Source organism: Balaenoptera ricei, chromosome 20, assembly GCF_028023285.1.
Source record: "Balaenoptera ricei isolate mBalRic1 chromosome 20, mBalRic1.hap2, whole genome shotgun sequence".
In the NCBI taxonomy this organism is placed as follows: domain Eukaryota; kingdom Metazoa; phylum Chordata; class Mammalia; order Artiodactyla; family Balaenopteridae; genus Balaenoptera; species Balaenoptera ricei.
The window spans coordinates 49,735,827-49,760,083 of record NC_082658.1 but is presented as its reverse complement, the minus strand read 5'-3'; the positions used below and the strand labels follow the sequence as shown (position 1 = coordinate 49,760,083).

The window sequence follows — 24,257 nt, the reverse complement described above, 5'->3', positions numbered from 1 at the left end:
TGGCCACGCTGCGAGGCTTGAGGAGGCTTAGTTTCAACCAGGAATCGAACAGGGGCCCTCAGCAGTGAAAGTGTGGAGTCCTAACCACTGGACCGCCAGTGAATTCCTTTTTTTTTTTTTTTTTTAAATAGCTTCACTCATTTTTTGGCTCCTCCTCTCTCCCCTCAACGGTTTAATTATTGAATAAAACATTTATTCCATACATTTATACCACGCTTTCACGTTGATTTACAAAGCACCTTCCCCTATTGGCATCTCACAACACACGCTAGGAATTATTAGGCTGGAAGGGCAGTGGCGGGGCGCGCGCTCCCCCTGCTGGCGTCCCGGCGCGCTGCAGCCTCCCTTCCCTCCCCCGCGTCAGGAGCTCGACAGAAGGCTGAGACGCTAGTGCCCGCGCAAGGCTTCCTGGGAAATGTCTGGGGTGTACGTGTTAAACTACAAATCCTGATACGCACCGCGCTGCAGCCCCGAAGAGGGTGCTTTCTGGTGACTCTGAATCTTTGTCAGTGTCGTTGGGACTGCTGCACAAGGCTGATTCAGTGTTCACAGGAGGTTTTGGGAGAACATGATAGCTCTTCCGCCGGGTGTGCACGAACGCACTTGGCTTCCGCTGCTTCCTCGGACTCGCTTGGTGTGGCGAATCTGCCGTTGCGGCACGGTGGCTGGGAGCGCAAGGCCCCACGGGAAGCTTGTGGAATCTGCTGTGGGAAGAAGGACGCCAGGTTTCTTGGGCAGCCACAGTCATGGCGGAGACGGCCCACAGTGCTGGGGGCTCCGCTCCTGGGGCGGCGGCCTCCGCCGAAGCCCCGCTGCAGTACAGCATTCTTCTGCAGTACCTGGTGGGTGACAAGCGTCAGCCCCGGCTCCTGGAGCCTGGGAGCCTGGGCGGGATCCCGAGTCCGGCCAAGAGTGAGGAGCAGAAGATGGTCGAGAGGGCGATGGAAAGCTGCGCCTTCAAGGCGGCGCTGGCCTGCTTGGGAGGTGAGGCGAGGAGGGGGGCCTTTGGGAGGCTTAGGGCTTGGGCGGCATAGGGGTCCCCTGCCAAGAAGACCACGCGCCTGGGAGGCGAAGAGTCCATGGGCTTCGACCTTGACCCACCCCCGCCTGGTTCAGTGAGCTCGAGCAGCGCCTCCCTAGACCCCGAGGTTGGCTTTCGCCTCTGGAAATTGGATCAGAGAATCGATCCTGGGTCGGGACCTGGGGGTTATAAGATGGTTGACTTCATTCATTCATTCGCTTTTAAATAATCATTTTTCAACAGTTACTTTGCAACTATCACGTGTCAGGCGGTGGAAAGACAGGGTGAGAACAAGATCCTTGTTCTCATGAAGCTAACATTTTAATATACATAGAAAATTGTTGAGAAGGAGCCTGGAGGAGAGCTCTGCAGACATAGGGCACAGCACCTGCAAAGGTCTGGCTGGAAGTGGCTTGAGGTTGGAAAAACAGAAAAGCCAGTGAGGCCAGTGTGACTAGACAGCAGGGAAAGAGGGGGAAAGAAGTCTGGACTTGGCTTTTTTTTTTTTTTTTTTTTTTTTAACGTTTTGAGGATTTGAGAATGTAGGTGTCCCTCCTGTATGCAGAGTAAAGAGGGTGGCCATTTGCAGGTGTTTTGAAGTCTCATTGAGAATGAAAGGCAATTAAGAAAGGAATGTAGTGAGAGTGCACATGTGAAGTAGAGCAGAAAGAAAAAAACATCTTTTTTGGTTGGGGGAAGGCCAAAAGAGGAGGTGAGACTAGAGCGTGTGTTGGAGGATTGAGAGAATGGGGTTAGACAAAGAGGAGGAGAAACAGCATTTCAAGTTGGGGGTGGGGTGGGGGATTTGGGCTTTTTGCCTGCAGGTATTAGGGCAGTCATTGATGGTTTTTAAATTATTTTTTTAAATGTTTTAAAATTTTATTATTTATTTATGGCTGTGTTGGGTCTTCGTTTCTGTGCGAGGGCTTTCTCTAGTTGCGGCAAGCGGGGGCCACTCTTCATCGCGGTGCGCGGGCCTCTCACTATCGCGGCCTTTCTTGTTGCGGAGCACAGGCTCCAGACGCGCAGGCTGAGCAATTGTGGCTCACGGGCCTAGTTGCTCCGCGGCATGTGGGATCTTCCTAGACAAGGGCTCGAACCCGTGTCCCCTGCATTGGCAGGCAGATTCTCAACCACTGCGCCACCAGGGAAGCCCTAAATTATTTTTTTAATGTTTATGTATGTATGTATTTATTTTGGCTGCGCTGGGTCTTAGTTGCGGCATGTGGGATCTTTAGTTGCGGCATGCGAACTCTTAGTTGCAGCATGCATGTGGGATCTAGTTCCCCGACCAGAAATCGAACCCAGCCCCCTGCATTGGGTGCGTGGAGTCTTACCCACTGGACCACCAGGGAAGTCTCCATTGATGGTTTTTTAGAGGGTAACAAGTGGTCATGAGCATGATGACTCAAGGTGGAGTGTGATGAAGGAAAGGAAAGTCTGTAGATAGGGAGACCATATAGGGAATTTGCTAGACTGAAGCTCCGTGAGACAGGGACTGGGTCTTTGTTCATCATGTGCCTGACCCTAATAAATACATATCTGTTGAAATGATGAATGAGTCTTGGTAGTGCTCCAGGGGCGAAGTGATAAAGGCCTTAGACTAGGATGATAATTGTGGACATAGGGTTACAGGGGGAAGCAAAGAAACAGTCAGAAATGCCCCTGAAGTTTGGAGCAAGAGTGACTGGATAGAAGGAGCCATAAGCAGGAAAGTCTGGAGGGGAGGTGCCCATGATTTCATTCAATGTATACCGACCTTGAGGTGGCAAGAGGACGTCCATGTGGAAATGTCCAGCAGGCTCAGGAAGGTCAGCTGTGGACAGCAGTGTGGGGTTTGCCATTTGGTAGCTTTGTGACCTTAGGGAAATTAGTTAACCTCTCTGAGCCTCAGTTTCTTCAGCTACAGAAAGGAGAGGATAATAATATCTATCTCACAGGACTATTGTGAAGAATAAATGAGGCTGTGACTATAAGGCGTCAGAGTAATTGGCACATGGTATTTACCAGATGACTGTAATGGATGTCACCGTCGTCAAGGGAGTGATTTGCAAAGTTGATACCTGAACTTGAGGGTGACTGGTTTACATGTGAGAATGTAGAGAGAGAAAGAGGGTTAAAGACTGAATTTTGAGGAATGTTAGAAAATGAAAGGGGGAAGAAATCCAAGAAGAGTCAGAGAAGAAGCTGCCAACGGGCTAGATCCTGGATTTTGTAATGTGGAAACCAGACAAGTCGAGTTTTCCAGGCAAGAGGGGGGCGTCCTCTTCGCTGGTGGCCATCCAAAAGGTGCTATTTGAGTATGACCCCATTACAGTAATCCAGAAAACATACCAAAGAAATCTTCATCTCTGTGTTTGTTTTTAGGATTTGTCTTGGGAGGTGCATTTGGGGTGTTCACTGCCGGCATTGATACCAACGTGGGCTTTGACCCTAAGGATCCTTACCGCACGCCTACAGCAAAAGAAGTTCTTAAAGACATGGGGCAGAGAGGAATGTCCTACGCCAAAAATTTTGCCATCGTGGGCGCCATGTTTTCTTGCACTGAGTGTTTGGTAGAATCTGTAAGTGTCCCTGCCTTCTGACAAAGCCTTGCCTGTTTCCATCTTAGGACTTCTCGAGAGAAATACTCTTAATGCTACTAGAAAGCAGGGCAGAAATGTCCAATACTTGCTAGATTAAATTTCCATTAAATAGTCCCTAATGTAAACTTTTTGTGCATTTATGATTTGGGCTTGCATTATTTTTTACTTGTTTTTGTAGGCTAGAAGTTGGTTAATGATTTTATTTTATCTATTTATTTTTTGGCTGCACCGCGCTGCTTGCAGGATCTTGGTTCCCCAACCAGGGATTGAACCTGGGCTCCCTGCAGTGGAAGCACGGAGTCCTCACCACTGGACTGCCAGGGAATTCCCAGTTAATGATTTTAAACAGAATACTTACTGGGGAACTGAGAAGAGATGTTGATTACTTGTCAAATGTTACACTTGGTTTCAGCGCTCTGGTACCACCTGCAGGAAGCATTTATGAACACATTCAAATTTTAGGAACTATACTTTTGAAAGAGAAAAAGATAGGTTTCCTTTGGGGAGGGACTAAATTAGCCAGCCAGAAACCCCGTCTTTTTTTTCCTTAATCATCTTGTCTGGCTTGTTTCTTTGGCTCTGAACTGCTCTTCTCCACCCACAGTACCGGGGAAAATCAGATTGGAAGAACAGTGTCATTAGTGGCTGCATCACTGGAGGAGCCATTGGTTTTAGAGGTTAGTAAACAATTCTCAGATGGTTTTCTTTGTGGCCTTGGACAACATGCTGAAGTTGACATTTCTAAACATATGAGCATTCCAAGGACAGCCCAAGGCATATGTGGACACTTGATATTCTTCCCTTCTGACAAGTAAATCACGTTTGCTTCTGTGTTAACTCAGTTTTGGAAACTTCTAGTATCTAGATCAGGGTTTCTGATCCTTGGCATTGTTGACATTTTGGACCAGATAAATGCTTGCTAGGGGGAGGGGGGCGCTGTCCTGTGCATGGTAGGACGTGTAGCAGCATCCCTGGCCTCTACGCCCTAGATGCTAGTAGCATGCTTTAGTGGTGACAAGTAAAAGTGTCTCCAGACATTGCCAAATGTCCCCTGGGGAACAAAGTCACCCCCAGGTGAGAACCACAGAGAGATGTGATCTATCTTAGAAAAAAGAACTGCCCCCATCTTGAACACACGGAAAGAACTTCCTCATAATATGCAGGTGTGTGTTGCTATGCAGGAAAGTACAGAAGCATAGCTGGGCCCCATTTGTCCAAATAGCAGGCTCTGCTGAAATTTCAGTTCCATGCATTGCAGACAGTTAGACATCTTTCTTCATACTATACAACTGTCATTTTAATTTTGTGTATAAGTTATCACGGTAATGTCTTTTTGCACCTTAGGGTTCTTAGATTTCTACCCCTTGAAAGCCAAATATAGGTATTCTAGAAATGTTGGATTATCATCTATAAACAACAAAGAAAAAAACCGGTTCCCTGCCACTTCTCCCTGTTGGTGTGTCCATCAAGAGTGTGGTGCAGGGCGTCAGTGACTTAGCGTTCTTAACAGTGTACATTGCTGGGCTGCTCTCCATCTGCTGTGCCCGGACTTACCCAAAGCAAAAAGCCTTTTTTCTCATTTTCTGAGAGGCAGGATGATTTGCTATCATTAAAACCTGATTTTCCTCCTCAAACAGCCATTTGTGATTTATGGAGTAACTCCCCCTTTGGTCTTCCCATGTCTCAGCTTTGTCAGGGCCTTTGAGAGGCTCAGCTCCCTCTAGGATTGCTTTGATCACCTTCCCAGGAATTTATTCCATAAACAAATCAGGGTAACAGGCCATATGCTTTCACTTGATGCTAAGGGCTGGTTCTCTTAACCAGTTTCCTGCCTGTGAGGGGCTATTTTCATGAGGCTGGAAATAGTAATTCTTTAGAATGAGAAAAGTTAAACGAACGTACAGTTAGATAAAAGCACACTGGATCAGATCGTGTGCACAGCTTCACTGAAGTCTTCCAGCTCTCTGCTAGGTTGAATGATTTAGAACATGTACGCCAGTTTCTTTGCACCTGCGGGTACCCAGACTTTTCCTGAGTGCAGCCTGACCCAGCATCTGTCACCACAGGTAATGTCATTTGTGTTTGCTTTACAGCTGGCTTAAAGGCTGGGGTCATTGGTTGTGGAGGTTTTGCTGCTTTCTCTGCTGCGATCGATTATTACCTACGATGAGAGCAATTGCCTCCGGGGAAGGACGATGCCAGCCCAGGATCAGAGCTGTTCTGTGTAGGGCAGTTTCTGCCCTACCATTCCGGGGCACTTCCTTCAGAGACTGAAGACATTTGTTTTCCCTCACGTAGTTGGTGTTGTGAGGGAACCACCTGGCTGCAATCTGCCCCCTCCGAGCAGCCACGCTCTCTGCTCCTGGACTCCAGCCAGGCTGTGGGGGGCTGTGCCACGCCAGCCTCTCTCTTTCGGGCAGATCAGGAGTCAGCGTGTTGACCTGTAGGAATTGAGTTCCGCAGAGGTTCAGTCCTGACCACAGTTGGCCCTCTGGTTGTTTGGTGCCGTGGGAACGGAAGGGACTTGACATATACCCGGGAAGCTGGACCTCCGTGCCGTCATCCATCTCACACACTGGGGCAGGGCAAAGTGAATTTATGCCATCCGACCGATTGTGTCATTTTGTTTAGTGTTCTGCTATCCTTGTTAAAAAACGTATATATACGTATTGATTTTACAGTTTAAAAGGTTGGCTTATTTTTATTTTCAAATTCCACAATTGCCAAGAATGGTTCCAGGTGCCCAAAGATTGAACATACATAGGGAAAGCGTGAGCAAACTCCTGAGAAGTTTGGGAATGTTAGGTTCCCAGGGTCTGCAGAGTAGTGTTATCCTCACTGAGATTGTTGCATTGGCCAGGGCCTTCCCCTAAAGAAGCCCAGCCTAGCCGTGTCCTAGGATGCGTTGAAATTCCACGCATAACCCCTGCTGGCCTCTTCTAAAACAACCCTCCTGTGGGCGGGCCAGTGGGAATGCCTGCAGTCTAAACCACACATTGGTGTTCTGCTCTGACCACCAGACCAGGCCCGGCTCGAGGACACAGTGTGTGAAGGGTCCTGCTCTGGTCATCCTGGTGACTAAGTCACAGCGGCCACTGGCTACGATCAGACCGCCCTGAGGAGCTGTCCACCACCACTGTTGTTTGTTTCTCTGGCGTCAGTGGTTTTTTTCTCCCTTAAACATATCCGTGTTTTTGACTTGACCTGGTAGCCTTTTTCTGACAGTAGCAGCTCAGCCTAATTCTGTGCCATATGCAAAGAAACAGCCTTTTACACTTGGGATCTGCCACAGGTGCTGCTTTACTCGGGTGCCTTGGTGGTGGGGTGAAGATGAACTCAGGACAGGCAGGTAGCTTGGTGGGGGCCACGTAATTCCAGCCACCTTAAGCCAGTGGTAACGTCTCCTTTGTTCTACCTTTGCCTTTTTGCCTTTTTTTGGCTTCCTGCCCCCTGGTCTGCTGTCTTCCAGCTCACCCACCCTTAACCATAATTCAGACTCAGCTGAACCATCCAGACATCCTGAGTGAGTGCGTGTGTGAGATAATGTCAAACCCAGCTGGTAACACCTTCCCCTGGCCACGTCTGCTGTTGCCTTTGGAATGAGTGAGCTAGTACACAAGGCTCATGTCCTTCTATGGGGAAGTCTATAGAATGCCTGTCCCAGTCTCAGTCACGAGGCTTCACTGCTGCTAGGCTGGCTGGAGTATCCTCACAGGTCAGAGAACAAATGTAGGAGTGTTTCCTCTACCGTCCGCAAATAAGTCACCTATAAGCACTTAGAGCAAGAGTAGATACTCCTACCCTGGCACCTGTTACAGTGCTAGAAGCCCAGCATCTTCTACCATCCAGTCTAGTGCGTGGGGTCAAATACATTGACTGACTGAGTACAGGAAACTCTGCCCTCACGACTGCCTTGAAAAAGATGAGCCCCGGGCTGTCAGTAGCCATCAGTTCAATAAGCCAAGCATTGTCCACGTTGACTATTCAATCAAGAGAGGAGATGAATAGTTTCCTGTTTTAGATGGCTAAGGAGGCAGTATGAGCTCATAAACCAAACACCAATTTTCAGAGACATCTGTTCCTGATCTCCAGAATAAACACAGTGTCCAATGGCTTAGGCTGGTGGGAGCCTACATTAACCCCACTAGCTCTCTTACAGGGAGGATGGGCCCTCTAGGGGATCCAGCCTCTCCAACAAGCAGGTTAGGACAAAAGGCTGCCCCAAAGACCTACTTCCAAGGAAAATGTAGAGAAAAGTTTACATAAAATAAGCCTCCACTTGAATGGACAACTTCCTGCCATCTCTCTGAGGCATACTGATGGCCACGTCCCTGGTGGGGCAGTTGTATTTCATGAAAAGAACTGGCTGGTGACTGAGCTGGAGGCGTTTGTGAAAGAGCAAGGAGAGGGCGTGGGCTCACCTCCCCCCAAAACTGCCACAGTCCCCACAGGCCGAAGGGAAGCTCAAGGGGGAGTTCACTAGGTAAATAGATTCTTGGAAGCACATCTGGATGCAGCTGGAAGAGTTAAATATTTAGATTGGTGGTCTTCCCTGGACTCCTGAGAACACAAACGTCCACACCACAGGGCTGAGTTGTGTGCAAATGTTGGGGCTTTGCATTTTTTTTTTATTAACATTTTCCTCTCACGTGGTTTACATCAATTTATAATCTACGTAAGTTGAAACAGAACATAGACCAAAGAAAAATATATCCTTACCAACTTATTAAAGTCAAATATTAATGAAGTGTCCCATCCTACCTGTATCAGCAAACACCGGCAGCCCACAGCTGTTGCCACCAAGGACAGGCGTGCAGGATTCCTGTAGCCTGTCTGATGGGCCTCTGTTGGCACAGCCTGCCCTGCTGGGCACAGTGGCTGGGGCTTCTGGGCTGCACAGTCCCTGTCTCGTAGGAGAACCCATGGGCTAGTTCCTTGGTGCAGCTCAGTCCAGGTCTGGTACCCGACCCTCCCCACTCTTGGGGGTGGAATTTATAAATATTCTGAGCCTTTTGCATTTCTCAGCCCTTCCGGCCTTCCTCCCATTCTCATTGCCTAACTGAGGTTGGGGGGCTGCGGTAGCTACCTGATGCTGAGAAGCAAACCTCCCTTGTTTTGGGGAGGTGGGAGGCACCCATTTGGGGCTGTAAATAGCTCTAGCTGGGCCCCCAGTTCATTCCAGTCAATGGCTGTGGAAGCAAGAGCCTTCCATGCCACATACTAGCTCCTGAGTGCCGAGCAGACTCCAGGGATGATCAGACACTGGGGATCTTTAGACTCAAGCGGCCTTCTTTCTCTCCCCCGTCTCAGGGAGCAGGGCTCCTTGCTAAGCTGCTAGCAGGCAGCTAGGGGGTCAGTATTTCCCTCCTCTTACGCATCTCTTTCCTCCGATGTGCACAGAATGTGTACCGTTCTGCCCATGATTGGGCAACAGGTGTAAACAAGATGAGAAAGGGCCCTTCCTCTCACTGAGCAAGTGCTACGGCTTTAGGGCCCTAAACCCTTCTTTAAAACAGCCCTGAGCTCAAGCTAGGGGAGCTCTTCTCTCCAATCCTGAGGGCCTAGAATCTAGTCTCCGCCACATAGGAGAGCCAGGGAGCTGTGTACTGCAGCTCCAATCTCTGCAGCCCGGGAGTGCCTGCCCTCCCAGGCTAACTGCCAGAGGCCGGCGGCCGCTGCTCAGGTGGGAAGAAATTGCACTTTGGGGTTACTTCTCACTCCTTTCCAGTGCTGAGCAGCGGGCCTCGGCGTTGGGATCGGAACCTGCTGATCCCCTACTCTGGAGCAGAGCGTCCACACGAGGGTCCCCTGCAAAACCCAGTCCCAAGAGAGGCAGGTACCTGTGTCTCCTCATTCTTCCCCAGCTCCTGGAGTTTCCCCGAGTTCACCCGCAAGGCTGCATCTAGAAGCCGGGGGTGGAAGGCAGCACCATGACGGCTGGCTAGCTGGACCGTGCCTGCCTTTCCCAGGGCCTGGAGCACACGTGGCCGTGGGGGCTGCCCCTGGCAGTGCTTGGCTGTGGAGAAAGTGTAAACCCTAAGGCAAAGGTGCCATGAGGTACGGGAGGCACCGGGAAGGTCTAGCCCTCCTGGACAGAACCTGCCTGTTTCCGGACACCTGCTTCAGCCATAGTAGCTGCCCTCCCAGAAGCCCAGCTCCACGAGAAAAGCCACCACAACTGCTTGGAGAGCCTCTTTCCCCCCAGCCCAGGACACCCAGCGCTCCCTGGCGCTCCTCTCAACGTCCCACCTGTCCTTTTTCCTCGGCGGCCTGACCCTCCCACCTCCCCCAATTCTTTCCTGACCCTCTGGCTACCTTGATAGCAGGTCACTTGTGAGTCTTTATACTCAAAGGAAATAGAACACCAACGGAAAAGGAACTGAAAAGCAGAAGAAACAGTCAAAGATGCCTCACTGGTACTGGAGACAGAACAGATAAACCCAGAAATGGAGATTCTCAGGTGGAAAAATCCCAGAAATCCGCTCTCCAGCCTGTGCTAAGCTGAGGATTAGTGTGAGTCCGTCTCCTTGTCCAACATTTGCACAGGCGGCAAGGCAAGCAGGTGCGCTTCCGCAGGCAGAGGGCAAGGAGAGGCCGGGGGCGGCAGGCAGCGGCATGGCACGGGCCACCACTGCCACCGCCGCCCAGGGCCTCCTCAGAGCTTTCGAGGCGCTGGATCAAAAACCAAGGCTGCACATGCATGCAGGCAGGCTGGGAGGGAGGAGAGGGCGGAGGAAGACCGAGGGGAGGCTGCCAGGATGACTGCGATCTGGGAGCAGGGCCAAGAGAGGAGAAGCTGGCAGCAGTCACAGAGCGCAAAATAAAAGCCCTTGGACTGGACTCAGGAGGAAAGAAAGTGTTGGAGGAAATGAAAGAACAAAGCAGGCTGTCTGTGTGCCCACACCGGGTCGGTCACTACCTTTCCTGCATGACAAGTAGACGTAAAACAATTCCCGAACAGCACGGAGCATTAGACACAACTAGAGGAACAGAGGGCAGAGCCCGGGGTGCGCAGCAAGGCTGGGGCCGGGTCAGCTGGCTTTGTACAAGGTGGCACAAAAGATGCACGTCTTCCAGTTCTTGGAAATCTGTGTCCCTTGGAGTCTGGAGCGCTGGGTTTGGGAGTTCTCTATTGTAGTCCTTCAAGTCTGGGTTGGGTCCCCGGCTGGAGAGGCTGGCTCGGGCCACCCCGCCCAGACGCTCCCACCTCGGGCTACACATCGGTGGAGAAGTACAGTGTGTTCCGCTTCAGTTCTGCGAAGGAAATGGGGGGGTGCTGCAGGTAGTAGAGGAGGACCTGGACCTGCGGGAAGACAAGGGAGACTGAGGCTGGGGTCCTCGCCCTGGAGGCCCTCCTCCGACCCGCTGAGAAGACGTGGTCTCCAGGCTGGGCCCCTGTGGCTCCCCGCTTCCCCTTCCTCAGAAGCACAGGTGTGACTGCCCATTTGCAGCAGTAGAGGGCGCTGCAGGGCAGAGGGTGGGGAGCCTGGGGCCACTTCCCCAACCTCAGTCATAAACTTCCAACCTGCTCCAGAGCTTGGCTTTGGCTTGGCAGCCCTGCTTCAGACCAGACCCTGCCCTGGGTCTTGTAGGGCTCCCAGGGAAGCTTCCTGACCCTGGAAGCGATGCTAGAGCTTCCATGCGTGGGGACAAGGCCCCAGATTTTTCTGATACCCCTAGGCTTGCTTTCTGAGGCCCAGGCACTCCCAGGATTGCAGCCAGCACTTGAGACAGACAACCTCTGGGCCCCTGGTCTAGGTTCCTACTTTTCAGCAGGACTGTCCAGAGCCCTGCCTCCCTGGTGACATCCTACAGACCATCATCCCCGCTGTCAGGAGGGGAGGGGGTTAGGAGTCCTAGCTGTTCTCTCTCCACCCCTCAGGGAGGCTTGTTTCTCCCCTCCAGCAGCCGCAGGCCTGGGCAGCGCGTAGGTACCTGTGCCATGACATCGTGGGACCAGATGTCGGCAGCCGACGTGAGGTGTGCTTTGCTCTCCACTTCTGAGGGTCTCAGTAACGTGGGGCCAAACACAGTAGCCAGGTTGTGAAGGGACATCTTGTTGACGGGCTCCTTCTCAGCAACCCTGGCGGGGAGGGGAGGGGAGGGGAGAAAAAAGTCATTTCTGGCAGCCGTGTGGGGCTCCAGACCCTTGGCTGTTACCACTCCTGGAAGGATTCCCACAGGTGGTCACTAGCCTCCCTCTCCTGAGGGTAGAGACCACTTGGTAGGGAGGGGACTCAGCCAAGGGACCAAGTTCCGAGCTATGTTCCAGTACGTTCCAATAACAGATTCCCAGCTCCTGGGCCACACCTTGAACTGATGGTAAACTGTCAGAGCCAGAAGGACCCACTCCAACTCCCTTGCCTTAGAGATACTATCACTGGTTCAAGAACTTTCCCTATAATAATTCATGCTCATCACAAACCTTTGGGTAGGTAATATTATCATCTCCACTGTACAGATGAAGAAACCAGAGTACAGAGAGGTTAAGTGACTTGCCCGAGGTTACACAGCTAGCAAGTGGCAGAGCTGGGATCTGAACCCAGGCAGTTTGCCTCCAGAGCCCATGGTCTTCCCCACCCTGTGCGTTCCCCACAATCAGCCCAGCCGTGGAGTGGGGCCCTGAGGAAGAGTCCGAGCAGGCGGGGCTGGGCAGGGGGCAAAGGCCTGAGGCTCTGCCTGCTGCGCTGTGGCAGGAACAACCCTCATCCCAGATGGAGCCCAGGGGCTGTTCTCCCAAGCTTTTCCAGAAGGGTCTGCCTCATGGGGCTCCAGAGCTGCCTCCCTTTGGATCTTCCTCTGCTTCTCTTGCATAATAAGCCAGATGCTCTGTAGATATTTCCTGAGTGACAGCAGGGGCTGCCATCTGTGGCTGGTGTCCAGCAGGCTCAGTACCACCCAACTCATCAGAGAGGCCCTGTGCCCCCCCCGGTCCCAAGCAGTGTTTCTGGGGCTGAGACCCAGCCACCCCGAACAGCGCCCCTCGCCCCACTCCCACTACACCGTCACTCCACCCTCCAGGCCGGAGCCATGGATGCGCCTGCTGACTGCTTTGGAAACGGGCAGAAAAACACTGCCATGCCAGGAGGCAGCTGTGCAGCTGGCCCAGCCCCTCACCACACACACACACACACACACACACACACACCCCAGCCAGGGCCCAGATGTGGGAACAGAGTGTGCCCGGTTCCCAGGGTGGAAAACCTAATGAATTTTCCTTCCCATCCCTCCTCTGTGTATCCTCCCCGCAGTGCTCGCCAAACTATTTGGGAATTGGTTGGGACTTTGGTCCTGGCCAAACCAGAGGGAAAATGTCTCATAATGGGAAAAACAAGACAGCAGCCCAGGCGTTCCCAGGTCTCTGGCCCTCCAGAGCCTGGCCTGGCCTGGTGGCCGAGCCGCCACTGGGAGCCTGGGCCTGAGGGCTCACGGCCCCTCACCAGGGGCTCCCTGGTCCCGGGTGGCAAATGGACTTAAAGGACGCCTGGGGACTTTTCCTCCCCACTCACACCTGGGACCGGTCCTGGACTCAAAAGTGAGTGACAAAAAAAAAAAAGTTAGTGACAAGGTCACCGTCAGGGCTAGCTTCCAGTATGAACTTTGCTGCAGGCGTAACTTGAGCAGCTGTTGGTTTGACCTGACTGTGGAGGGGGCAGAGGAGAAGGTCAGAAGGGCTGTAGTTTAGGATCTGGGAGATGTGGCTTCTAAGGGCAGAGCTGCTGCTAACCCCAGGCAAGTCCCTGCTGGGCTGGGGACTCAGATTCCCTATCTGTTCGATGAGCTGTGGGTCAAGACCAGTGGGCCTCAGATTTTTTTGACTGTGACCCACAAACACGCACACACACACACACACACACACACACGTTTGACCCGATCGTCCAGCACATGCAACGTGCGTAACTGAACAGAACAATAGGCACACTTGCTGCTCGCAGCGCACCGCGAGGCTGTCTCTCCTACTCCGTTTAAAAAATGCTAAGTGGACCGAATGACCTACTGACTGTAAAATCCACCTACAGTCCTTGGCGCTAGCCCTGCCTTTCTAAGCATTCTGTGGCCAGTATTTGAGGTTGCCATTAGGACCCAAGTATTTCCCAAAAGAGAAGAATGTGAACACAAGAATTTGAAGAGCAAACTCTCACCCTGCTATGGTGTCCCAGCAGACACCAGCAGACACCAGCACCCACTTGGAGGCACGGAGGATGTGCGTTCCCCAGCGGATGTGTCCTCCCCCCAGCTGAAGCCTGCCCTGGCTCCCTGGCCCCTCCCCTGGACTGGGCCCCTCCCCATTACCTTTTCAAGTGTTCCAGCAGGAAGAGGAAGGTGATGAGGTTGGGGTCTGGCAGGGAGCGGAGCAGGTGCATCATGCAGTTTTCCTTGGCAGCAGGGTCTGACAGGGCTGTGGGGAGAGAAGGCGCTGGGGCGGGGCTTGGCTCTGGGCGGGGAGGCCTTAGCCAGTGCCCTGTGGTCAGGAGGCTGCGGGACGCTGCGGGAAAGCCCAGGCTGCAGGGTGTCAGGGGAGCAGACCCTGCAGGGAAGGGCCTGGTATTTCCCCAGCGGTGGGCTACTGGAGGTTCCTACAGGAGGCCCCACCACAACCTGTAACTCAGCCAGGAGGCAGGCTGGTGGGCAGCAGACACTGTTCTTCCCCTCCCTGCAGAGGCCTTTGGGGCTGGAGCCATTCCCCATACCTGGACTGTAAGGCTGAGTTTAAGACAGTGATGTCATGGCATGAATGTTCTCTCTCTCTTTTTTTGGCCGCACCACACGGCTTGTGGAATCTTAGTTCCCTGAGCAGGGATTGAAACCAGGCCCTCTGCAGTGAGAGCACGGAGTCCTAACCACTGGACCACCAGGGAATTCCCTGAATGTTCTTTTTCAAGCACCTCCGCTGCCAGAGCCCAGCAGTGAGCTGCCTTCCATGGGCTCCTCATTCCTGTGATCCAACCCAGGAGAAGACAAGGCAGGAGGGATGCGCCCAGGCCAGGATTCGGCCCAGGTGGGTAGAGGCCGGAGCCCTGCCAGCCAGGGCTCCCAGCTTCCTCCCCACCCTGGGCAAAGGTCAGAGATGAGACAGTGCTCCTTTTGGAAGGCTCGGTACAGGCCATGTCAAGTGTACACCAGCTCACTTCTTCTTGGCCCCAGGGCACCAGCCCCTGACCACCCACCTCAGGGCAGATTTCCCTGGATGCCTGGGTTTCTAGGCAAGGAGGTCAGTGTCCAAAGAGGAAGCACAGAGGGCAGCCCAGAGGGATGAGACGGGAAAGGGGCAGGGGAGAGAGGGTCCAGCCTCCAGATGAGGCCCCAGCAGGCCACACCTTGCCCTCCAGGCCACTCAGCCACACGGCCCCATGCACTGGGCAGATCAACAAGCAAGGGAAGCCACAGATCTCCTCTCTCACTCTTTACTGGTCAGGGAGGCCTGGCTCAGCCCAGCCCTCAGGCCCCCACTGGAGGCTCACCGATGCCCTCCATGAAGGCTGGGTAAAGTCGGTCTGTGAGGAGGGGCTCGGGCAGCTCCCGGAAGTACAGCTTGAGGGTGCCAGCGATGGCGTTGATGTCCATGTCACTCAGCATCAGCAGGATGTCCTTGTTATCTGTAGGGGAGACGGGAGGTCAGGGGCTGTGCTGGCTGAGCCACCTCCGTCCCCCACGCAGCCCTCAGCTGGGCAAGTAGCCCTGTTCCGTCCCTATATCCATCCTGAGACAGCTTGCCCGGGACACCCCCCAACTCTGTCTCCGGTCTGGTCTCTCCAGGAATGGCAGGATGTAGGTAGTGCCCACAGGTGGCCTGTGACTCAGCTCCGTGGGGGGAGGGGAGCATAGATCATCATCCAGAGTCCTGGAGCCACACTCACACCACGTGTCACATGCCCTCCTTCCAACTGGAATCTCCCCACTGCTAAGCCCCTCTCTGGAAGGCGCTGCACATTTTTTATACCTAAAATCATGTTCCGACAAAGCCTCAGCTTCCAGGTGGCACAGAGGAGCCGTGTGCCAGCACGTCCCCAGCTCCCCACCCCAGGCTCCCCGAACACGTCTGCCGGGCAGCTGCCCACACCCACCGGGCCCCCTCTCAGCTCCCATGGAATCAGCACTGCCCGGCCAGTTCAGGTGTCCTGACTACTGGGTGTGCTGTTGCTGCAGCCTGAATGGCGAGATAGGGGAAAGAACCAGAAAGGTCAGGCGCCACCACCGAGGAGCCTACAGTCAAAGCGAGAGGCAGCAGTGCCCCTCCCAGAGGGCACTGGGGGCCCGGGAGAAGGCGGGGGTGCCCGTGCCAGCCAACCCAGGCTCAAAGCCCTTTAGTTTCCCTGCAGCCCACTGGGCACCAGGGAGCCAGCAAGAAAGCCAGGAACACAGACTCTGGAACCCGAAAGATCTGAGTTTAAATCAGGCTCAAAGCCTATATACTGAGTAATCCTGGGCAAGTGACTTGGCCTCTCTGAGGCTCAGTTTCCTAATCGGTAGCAATGGACAAGAGACTGGAGGGCAGGGGGTCACCCCATGCCATGCTGGGCTGTAGTTCACAGACCGAGGCTCCTCTGCCATTGGCTCGTCCAGGCCTCTCCGTGGAAAAGCCTCCCGCTTCCGCTGCGCTCTCCTCCCAGCCCCACGAGCCTGCCGGAGCGCCCCCTCCCCGCTGCTGCCCAGCTGGGCCTCCCCGACTCACTGGCATCAAAGACGGCCTTCAGCGCCTGGATGTCTGTGGCCACCCCTGATATCCGGTAGATGCCAACCTCCTCGATGCCCCTCTTCTCCACCTCCTCCACACACTGCCGGACGATGTAGGGCACCTTGGAGCGCTCCCGCCTGGTGGGGAGGGGATGTGAGGGGAGGGAGGATGGAGGGAGGCCCCCCAGTGAGAGCGGTATGTACCCTTCTCTTCAAACCTTGGCCTTGGAGAGCTCTGGCTTCTGGGATCAGGAGGTGGGGGGCAAGGAGAGGGCTGAGAAAGAGGCCACACCACCCCACCCCAACAGCCTGCCTGCACGCTGAGGGACAGCAGGGGACAAAGGTGGGAGGGAGGAAGTTTTAGGAGATCAACCCAAAGACTAAAGGAAGAGTGTTCCTCAGAACAGAGGGCTCAGATTCAAATGCTGTGGGGGCACCGAGCAGGTCACCTACAGAGGGGAGTGGGCCAGGTCCTGGAGACAAGGGGAGGGCGGGGGGCTGAAGGGTGCCCTCTCCCAAGGAGCAGCCACTCCTGGATTCCAGCCTGCCACCGTCACACCAAGACTCGGGCCTACAGTTGTCACATCTTCCCACCTATTACAAGAAGCTGACCATCTGGGATCTTCATGTGCAGTCTCCCAGTGCTTAAGTGCTGGCTCATTTATTTCTAAAGCATCGTGTGAGGCAGAGAACACACCTCTGCAGGCCACTTTTGCCCTCCAAACTGGCCGTTGTGACTGTTGAACTGGAAAGTGACTGTTGAGGGGCCAGACGAGGGCGGGGCGCCTGAAGGGCAGGGCTGGCAGGGACCCTGGGCGCAACACCTACTTGGTCACCACGCTGATCTTCACACCGAAGACGCCGGTCTGCTTTTTGGACGGGGTCCTCTTCAGGCTCATGTCTCGGCTGGTGAATTTCATGGAGAATTCCACTTTGATCTGGTTGGGGGCAAGGCAGGCACAATCCCCCAGGGCGTGAGTGCCCGAGGAGTGCCCCCCAGGACTGCAAACAAGGGCTACCTCTCCCACCCAGGGCTCCCTGAAACACCTACAGGGTGGGAGCGGGAGGGGTGCAGGCAGAGGAGAGGGGGGAGGGGCTGGGCTAAGGAGGCGGGGGTCCGACAGCCCCCGCAGGGCACCAGCAGAGGCCAGGCTGCCCACCCACTGTGCAGACACTTCCTATCTCTCTGGGCTCACCCCATTCATCTCAATCACATCTGTGTGCCAGTTCTTCGTTTCTACAGTTTGTGGATCCAGCTGCAGAGAAAGAAAGAAAGAGGACGTGAGAGAGAGAGATGACAGCTGAGACCAAGCCAGAGCTCTCCCTGCTGCTCAGCCACAGCTCAGAAGTTGGCTAAAAGGTCAGGAAGATGGAACTGGGGGCTGATGCTTATCTTGACATCAGTCCTTCAGGGGGCTCCAGCCCCCAGGCCCCTCCTGCCCTGGCTAGTGCAAGACTGCCCCCACTCTGGGAAGGAGGTGGGGTGCGCTCTTAGGCACATTCACCCATCACCTCTCATTCACTCCTTACCCCACCCTGTGAGATGGGTATTATCACCCCATTTCACAGATGCAGAAACCGAGGCTCACAAACCGTCAGCAACTTGCTCAACTTCCTGAACTGGAGTTGACCGCAGGGGATGTAGCCCGTGTGCCTGGAGGCGGTGAACGGGAGGCGGTGCCACATAGAGGTGAGGAGCCCTGGGTCTGAATCACAGCTCTGCCACTGCCGACTGTGTGACCTTGGAAAGTTTTCACCTTGCTAAACCTCATTTGTTTTATCTGTTCACTGCAGCCAGTAAAGAACCTGCCTTGCTGGACTGTCGTGAAGACTCCGTAAGATAACGGGTAAATGGTTGGTCTCCCAGAAAGCAAACACTCTGTAGAGGAGGCCCCCAAACTGGGCAGGAGCCCCAGGGAGGTGGAGATGGCAGGGGAAGCACAGAGACATCCCTCACAGGTGACCAAACGGGACGCCGTTTCTCTGGCTCAGTGGCCTTCAAACTGTTTTTCCTTGTGCATCCATAAAGTAATTTGGAAAAACAATGCACACCCTGGCACATTTTTAAGTCAACATCTGAATATTTCCAGAGCAAGTTTAAATAGCTGCAAAGAATATAATTTCCAGAATAATGTAAATATTTACATCTTAAAATAAAACTGTTACATCATTCTTTTAAATGTATTCAGTGGAATCCAAATTCCATAGTGATTTGATATCCACCATCATCCATTTAAAAAACACATAAACAAGTTCTTCTTTCCCTTGTAGAAACCCTGCAACGTTCCTTTTTCTCCTTGATTTTGTGTTTCTAGTCTATTTCTCCCAAAGAAATATGCCCTAGTTTGCATTTTTCTTTTTTAAAGTCTTTTATTCCTCACCCTATATTTTGCTTCAACAAAAATATCTGTATAAATGGAAATGAAAGATTTCCTGAGACCACTAGGCTCCAAATGTTTGAAACATATTCTGAATTGGTTATTACAATGATTAGCAATACATAATTAAAAATTTAACCAACACATTACAAATTTTAATAAATACTCAGCAGCAAAGTACCATTTTGGTGGAATTACATCGCTTAATGAGATGGGTAGAGCATTTTTTCTGTTTTAGTTCATATATGTACACGAATATTTGCTAGGGTGAAATGGGGTTTTAGCATCAATACTGTTTTTTTTAATTTTAATTTTATTTTTTTAATTAAGGTTTTATTCTAATGAGAGTCCACCGAGATTTTTACCCAGGGAGTGACATGATTTAATTAGCATTTAGCATTGCTTAAAGAGCTTGGTTTTTTTTTTTTTCTTTTTCCCTGGCCGCACAGTGCGGCTTGTGGGATTTTATTTCCCCGACCAGGGATAGAACCCATGCCCCCTGCAGAGGAAGTGTGGAGTCTTAACCACTGGACCACCAGGGAAGTCCCTTGGTTTGGTCTTTAAAGATGTAAAGGATGAAACATCTTGTTCACATAAAGTAGATGGGGCTGAAAATAGTTTTATTATTGCAATGTTTGCAATTCTTTAACCTCTTTCCTCGGTATTTGCCTTGAATTGCATAGATACCTATTATCAATATTTATTTTAAATGATCTCAGCTGACCATTTCCATCACTTTTGTGGAAAGAAAGAACTGGAAACCAAGTGACTTGCGAAAGGGTCGGAAACCCAGCTTTTAGAGTCTTTTACTTTCTCAACTCCTACATCAGCACCTCAAGTGGCCCCTCTGTTGCCACCCAGGAGGCCTGGGAGCCCTGAGCCGAGTGCGCAGGAAGCCTCGGGCTCCCCTGCGAGCGAGGTGGTGGTGCAAGGCCCTTCTCTGGCGGGTCGCTGTTTGGCAATAGCACTGTTGGGAACTGAGGACCTGCAAGCTGACTGCTCTCAAACTCTCCTGCCCTCGTACCCCTGGACCGTCTCTGCACCCCCAGGGCGTGTGCGCCATGGTCTGAACACTGCTGCTCTAACAGGCCCCTCGCCACAAAGGAAAGCTGGACCCGAGTCAGTCCAGGGTGGCTGGGCCCCGGGGCTTCTTACAGCTCGAGGTAGGACCCCCGCACCTTCTATCACCCACACACCCGCTGGGGACAGGGGGCACCCAAGCCTCCGACAGGGTCTGGGCCCTGCATCTGGGCCCAGGCCCAGCCTGGAGAACAGGACAGAGGGAGGGTGGTGTGGAGAGGACTGAACACCACCTCAGGCATGCTGGGGAAGCGTGTGGGACCCACAGACTGGCTGCTGCCCCGGCTCTCTGTTCTACAAGGCTCGGGGCCAAGTCCTACTGGGCCCCTGACACCTTCCTCCCCTAAACTTTTTGTCCCAACCCTCACCGGGCCTGTGGCGCATCCCCTCCCGAATCCTGGGTCTTGGACACAGGGCCTTGGTCTGTCCCCAGCCGTGACCTCGAGCAGTGGCCACCTGGCGTAGAGACATCTCCACTGCTCTTCGTCCCCTGGGGCAGATACTACCCTTGGGACACACATTCTGGAATGACTACCTGCTTCTAATGCAGGTCTCTCCAGGCATCAGCATAAGCCTCAGGCCAATTCTGTGTTCCTGGACCCTAGTGCCCCTCCCCCGGCCTAGCCTCCCATGACCTGGCACCTCCTGGCAGCTGCTGTGGACTGAGCCAGTGGTCCCTCCCTGGGTCCTTGAGTGCTATGTGGACATAGCCCAAGTGGGGAACGTGCAGGGAATGAGAGTCAGACCGACCTGGGTCCAAATGTTCACTCTTCCACTCAACTGTGTGAATGTGGGTAAGTCACTTAACCTCCTGGAACCTCAATTTCCCTACAGGGGTGTCCATACCTGCCTCAGAGCGTTGCCATGGAAAATAGTAACAGCGACTGACGTGTTGTGGGCATTTCCTATAAGTCTGGCTCTATGACAAACCCCTTACATACAGCATCTCAATCAATCATCATAACAAGCCCATGAGGTTTAAGCCTTTCTAGCTGCTCCCCTTCTACAGATGAGACCCCAAGGCTTAAAGAGAACGAGGAGTTTGCCCAGTGCTACACGCCTAGGAAGTGAGAGCTGGGGTACAAAATCAAGTATTCCTGACTCGCCTCAGCTAAACCTGCAAGATCCTGCCCACCCCAGCTAGGTGTACAGCACCTAGCCTGGCGTCCTTGCCTCTTGGCAAGGCAGCTGCTGTGATGATGATTTATCTAGAAAGGAGACGTCGGCCCTCCACGGTCTGGCACCACAGGCTGACCTGGGTGCTGGCAGGCCGACTCCAGTACAATTCTTTCATTCCTTCCCTCCCCATCACTTCTATTCCAGCTGCCAAGTAGCAACCCTACGTTTCCCTGGGAGCATCTGAGACAGGGCCTTATTAGCAAACCCTGATGCTAAGGCCTAATCCCAGCCCTGCTTCTTCCAGAAAGCCTTCCCAGATAACTCCAGGCCTCAGGAAGCTTCAGTTCCCCTCTGCCTCCCTGCCACACTAGGACCCCGTCCCCTGCACAGTTTGCTGTTGTTTCAGCCTGTCTGAGGCCAGGTCTGGGTAAGGTGGCACTGTCGTGTTTTACTGTGAGTCCCGCCACCGCCCTATTCCAAATCCCCTCTGCAGGTGCGGCCCTGCTACCCGCGTGGGGAGGCCTGCCCAGCCTCTCGGTGCCCCGACAATGAAGCCCTGTCTCCCAGGAGGCCAGCAGCCTCCAGAAACCAAGTCTATTTCAGGATGTCATTTAAATACAGAGAAGGGAGGGTGCAGAGTAGAGAGGGACATGGCACATTTTCCAGAGAAATAATGCTGTCTGAATTGCTGTGGTTATTTATAACCCCTGGGAAATGTGGACTTTGCTATTTCCTGATTAGATTAGCGCTGGGGGTGGAGGAACCAGCTCCCTGGATGTCAGTGGACAGGAACACCTGACCTCTCACCCTCCAGTCCCAGCCGATAGGTGCTGTGCCCCCCCGCCTGGGGACCAGGTACCAGGGGGACACCAGATCACCTGAGGTAGTGACACAGATGGGGCTGCGAAGGGCCAGGCTGGGGAAACCCCCCAAGAGGGGCCCCTCCTTCACCACACAGGTAACAAAAACGCAGTGGGGCTCGCCCCAAGGAGCACAGGCAGGAGACAAAAGCAGGCCATAGAACATCCTGGAGAAAGTTATAAACGAATGGCTGAACACAGCCTCTGGGAGCAGCTCGATTATGTCCTTTTTGCCTTTACATTTAGACCTGGTCAGGTCATGGTTGCACATTCAGACCTCTCCTGTGGAGAAGCCGCTGCCCTCTGGGACTGATGTCCCTGAGAGAACCCCCCAGGTCCCCTGCAACAACATCCTGGGTCCCTGCTGGGAATCCTGCAATCCAGGCAAGGAGCCCACAGAGTCTGAGAGAGAATCTGGCAGGTGGCAGGGAGGCTGCCTCACCTTCCTGGGCCTCAGCAGCCTCACGTCTAGGACAGGAAATGGGCTCCCCAGCCTTGCAGGGGGCTGAGAGGATCTGAGGCCCTGAGCCCAGGGGAGGACGCTCTATGTGCACCCAAACACCCCCCAGGTGGCGGGTGCGGCCTTCGTTTCAGGAGTGTCCTCAGGGGTCCCCTCTGAGGGGTCTAAGCCCTTCCTCCCACCTGTTTCTCCCCAGCCTGGGGCAGGAGACCCTAATGTTCTCCTTCTCTCTGGCTCCAAAGCTGTTCACGGCCACTTCCTAGTGCTTGGGATTTCAGAGGCACCGGAGAGTTTGGGGGCCCCCTTGCTGCTCCCCCTCGTAGGTGACAGAGTCCTTCGGACGGTGGGCATGGTCCTCCCACCATCCCACACTCCCTCCACCACGCAGCTCGCCCGCCCGACGGTCTCCTGATGGTTTCTGCTGCTGCCCCTTCCTGCGGGCCCTCACGTGGGCTCCTCAATCCACAAGGAGGGGTCAGTGCGGGATAACCTGTCACAACTGGCAGCTACAGTCCCAGCACAGAACACAGAGCAGCGGCAGAGTTACTTTGGGAGGTAACACGGGGCTTGCGGGTGACAGGGACCCGTGAAAACAGTATTCACCTGGGCTCCCAAGACCCCACTTTCCCACCCTGTGGCCCCTTGGTGCTGAGCCTCTTCCCTCAAAACCTCACACTGTCATTTCCACAGCACAGGCCCTGAGGAAGCCCACCTCCTTGTGCACGACCCCTGATCTCCTCTCCCTCTTGGGCCTGGCCCCACTCTTTCTTTCGTTGAGCACTGCTCTACCCTCTGCCCTCTGGGCCTGGGGCCTGGCATCCTGGGCCCGTCCTGGGTCGGTGGCATGGACTTCACTTGAAGCCCAGAGTTGTTTTGGGGGCTGATAAAAACTAAGTGCAGGGCTTCCCTGGTGGCGCAGTGGTTGAGAATCTGCCTGCCAATGCAGGGGACACGGGTTCGAGCCCTGGTCTGGGAAGATCCCACATGCCACGGAGCAACTGGGCCCGTGAGCCACAATTACTGAGCCTGCGCGTCTGGAGCCTGTGCTCCGCAACAAGAGAGGCCGCGATGGTGAGAGGCCCGCGCACCGCGATGAGGAGTGGTCCCCACTTGCCGCAACTAGAGAAAGCCCTCGCACAGAAACGAAGACTCAACACAGTCATAAATAAATAAATAAAAGAATGTGAATTTCTTAAAAAAAAAAAACTAAGTGCAGTGAACCATAGTATAGCTGAAGTTGTCACCCTCACAGGCGAACAGGACACCGAATAGAAGGCAGAGGTGTGGCTGTGTTTTGGGGACCCGGCCGGAGGCTGAGCGCTGGGCCGTGGAGACCAGGCCCTGAGCCGGGTGTTTTGTCTGACGGGGGTACGTTTCCTGCGGCTCCCAGATCAGTGGCCACGGTGGCGGCCCCGGCTGGCCTTCTCCTGCCCTCCCCCAAGTGCGTGCACATGCTCTGGGCTGGTCCCCTTGGGACACCAAAGCCAGCCTGTCATTGGGGCAGACCACAGGCGTGAGAGGCATGGTAGGGCTGGCAACAGGGGGAACAAACAGGGCACTGCCAAGAGCCTGCCTCCCCACCCCCCCGGGAAGGGTACTGGAGGGTTCCGTCAACGTGGCCGCTTGAGAGAAACTCAAGAGAGGCAGGGCGGAGTGGGAGGGGGCGCTGGGGCCTGTAATGCTGGCTTCTAGCTCAGCAGCTGGTTTAGGGGAGACCACGGTCAGCCTCAGTAAACTGACCCCATTTCCCCAGAGGCCGGGCCCCCCCACCATAAGGCCAAACAAGCTCTGTCCCTCCAGCCCTGGCCCTGCAGGGTCAGGCGCCCTCTCCAGGACAGCCACACGAAAGGCCTGTGCAGACCGTCCTGCCAGGCACCGGGATGAGGCCACTTCGCCTCAGCTTGCCTCGCCTGCCCCCTAGAACTGTGAAGTTCCCTGAGGCCCACATATGGGAAGGGTTTAGCGGCTCTGAATGAGGCGTTTATTGAAGCCAGGTTAGCCCTGTGGAACCCACTGTGACCTGCCCCCCCAGCGCCCTGCATTCCAGGGCTCAGCCTGCTCTGTGCGGCCGCGCGTTTA

The 24,257-nt window shown here is 54.0% G+C and overlaps 2 protein-coding genes and 1 long non-coding RNA gene across 6 annotated transcripts in view; 2 read left to right on the top strand and 1 right to left on the bottom strand.

The window, feature by feature from the left end:
- Positions 1-693: 693 nt before the first annotated feature.
- Positions 694-6,294, top strand: TIMM22 (translocase of inner mitochondrial membrane 22). The gene is made up of 4 exons (XM_059908044.1): positions 694-984; positions 3,389-3,585; positions 4,211-4,283; positions 5,700-6,294. The coding sequence occupies exons 1-4, from the start codon at positions 747-749 to the stop codon at positions 5,774-5,776; spliced, it is 585 nt and encodes a 194-aa protein (XP_059764027.1). The 5' UTR covers positions 694-746; the 3' UTR covers positions 5,777-6,294.
- Positions 6,280-24,257, bottom strand: part of ABR (ABR activator of RhoGEF and GTPase) — a 181,848-nt gene continuing 163,870 nt past the window's right edge. For all 4 annotated transcript variants that reach the window (XM_059908040.1, XM_059908041.1, XM_059908042.1 and 1 more), the window contains 7 exons: positions 17,478-17,537; positions 17,110-17,219; positions 16,280-16,419; positions 15,069-15,203; positions 13,900-14,005; positions 11,542-11,689; positions 6,280-10,909 (listed from right to left, as the gene is read on the bottom strand). In XM_059908040.1, coding sequence (XP_059764023.1) covers positions 10,820-10,909; positions 11,542-11,689; positions 13,900-14,005; positions 15,069-15,203; positions 16,280-16,419; positions 17,110-17,219; positions 17,478-17,537 — 789 coding nt within the window. In that variant the 3' untranslated portion in view covers positions 6,280-10,819. The remainder of the gene's footprint in view (positions 10,910-11,541; positions 11,690-13,899; positions 14,006-15,068; positions 15,204-16,279; positions 16,420-17,109; positions 17,220-17,477; positions 17,538-24,257) is intronic.
- Positions 17,368-18,402, top strand: LOC132355607 (uncharacterized). The gene is made up of 3 exons (XR_009499664.1): positions 17,368-17,641; positions 17,851-17,971; positions 18,076-18,402. It is a non-coding gene; the product is annotated as an uncharacterized LOC132355607 (long non-coding RNA).

What these genes read in the sequence shown, in the direction of transcription:
- TIMM22 (XM_059908044.1), top strand. Translation starts at nt 747, where the DNA reads ATGGCGGAGACGGCCCACAGTGCTGGGGGCTCCGCTCCTGGGGCGGCG. An exon ending in GGCGCTGGCCTGCTTGGGAG is followed by an intron (nt 985 to 3,388) that starts GTGAGGCGAGGA and finishes GTTTGTTTTTAG; the next exon opens with GATTTGTCTTGGGAGGTGCA. An exon ending in AGGAGCCATTGGTTTTAGAG is followed by an intron (nt 4,284 to 5,699) that starts GTTAGTAAACAA and finishes TTTGCTTTACAG; the next exon opens with CTGGCTTAAAGGCTGGGGTC.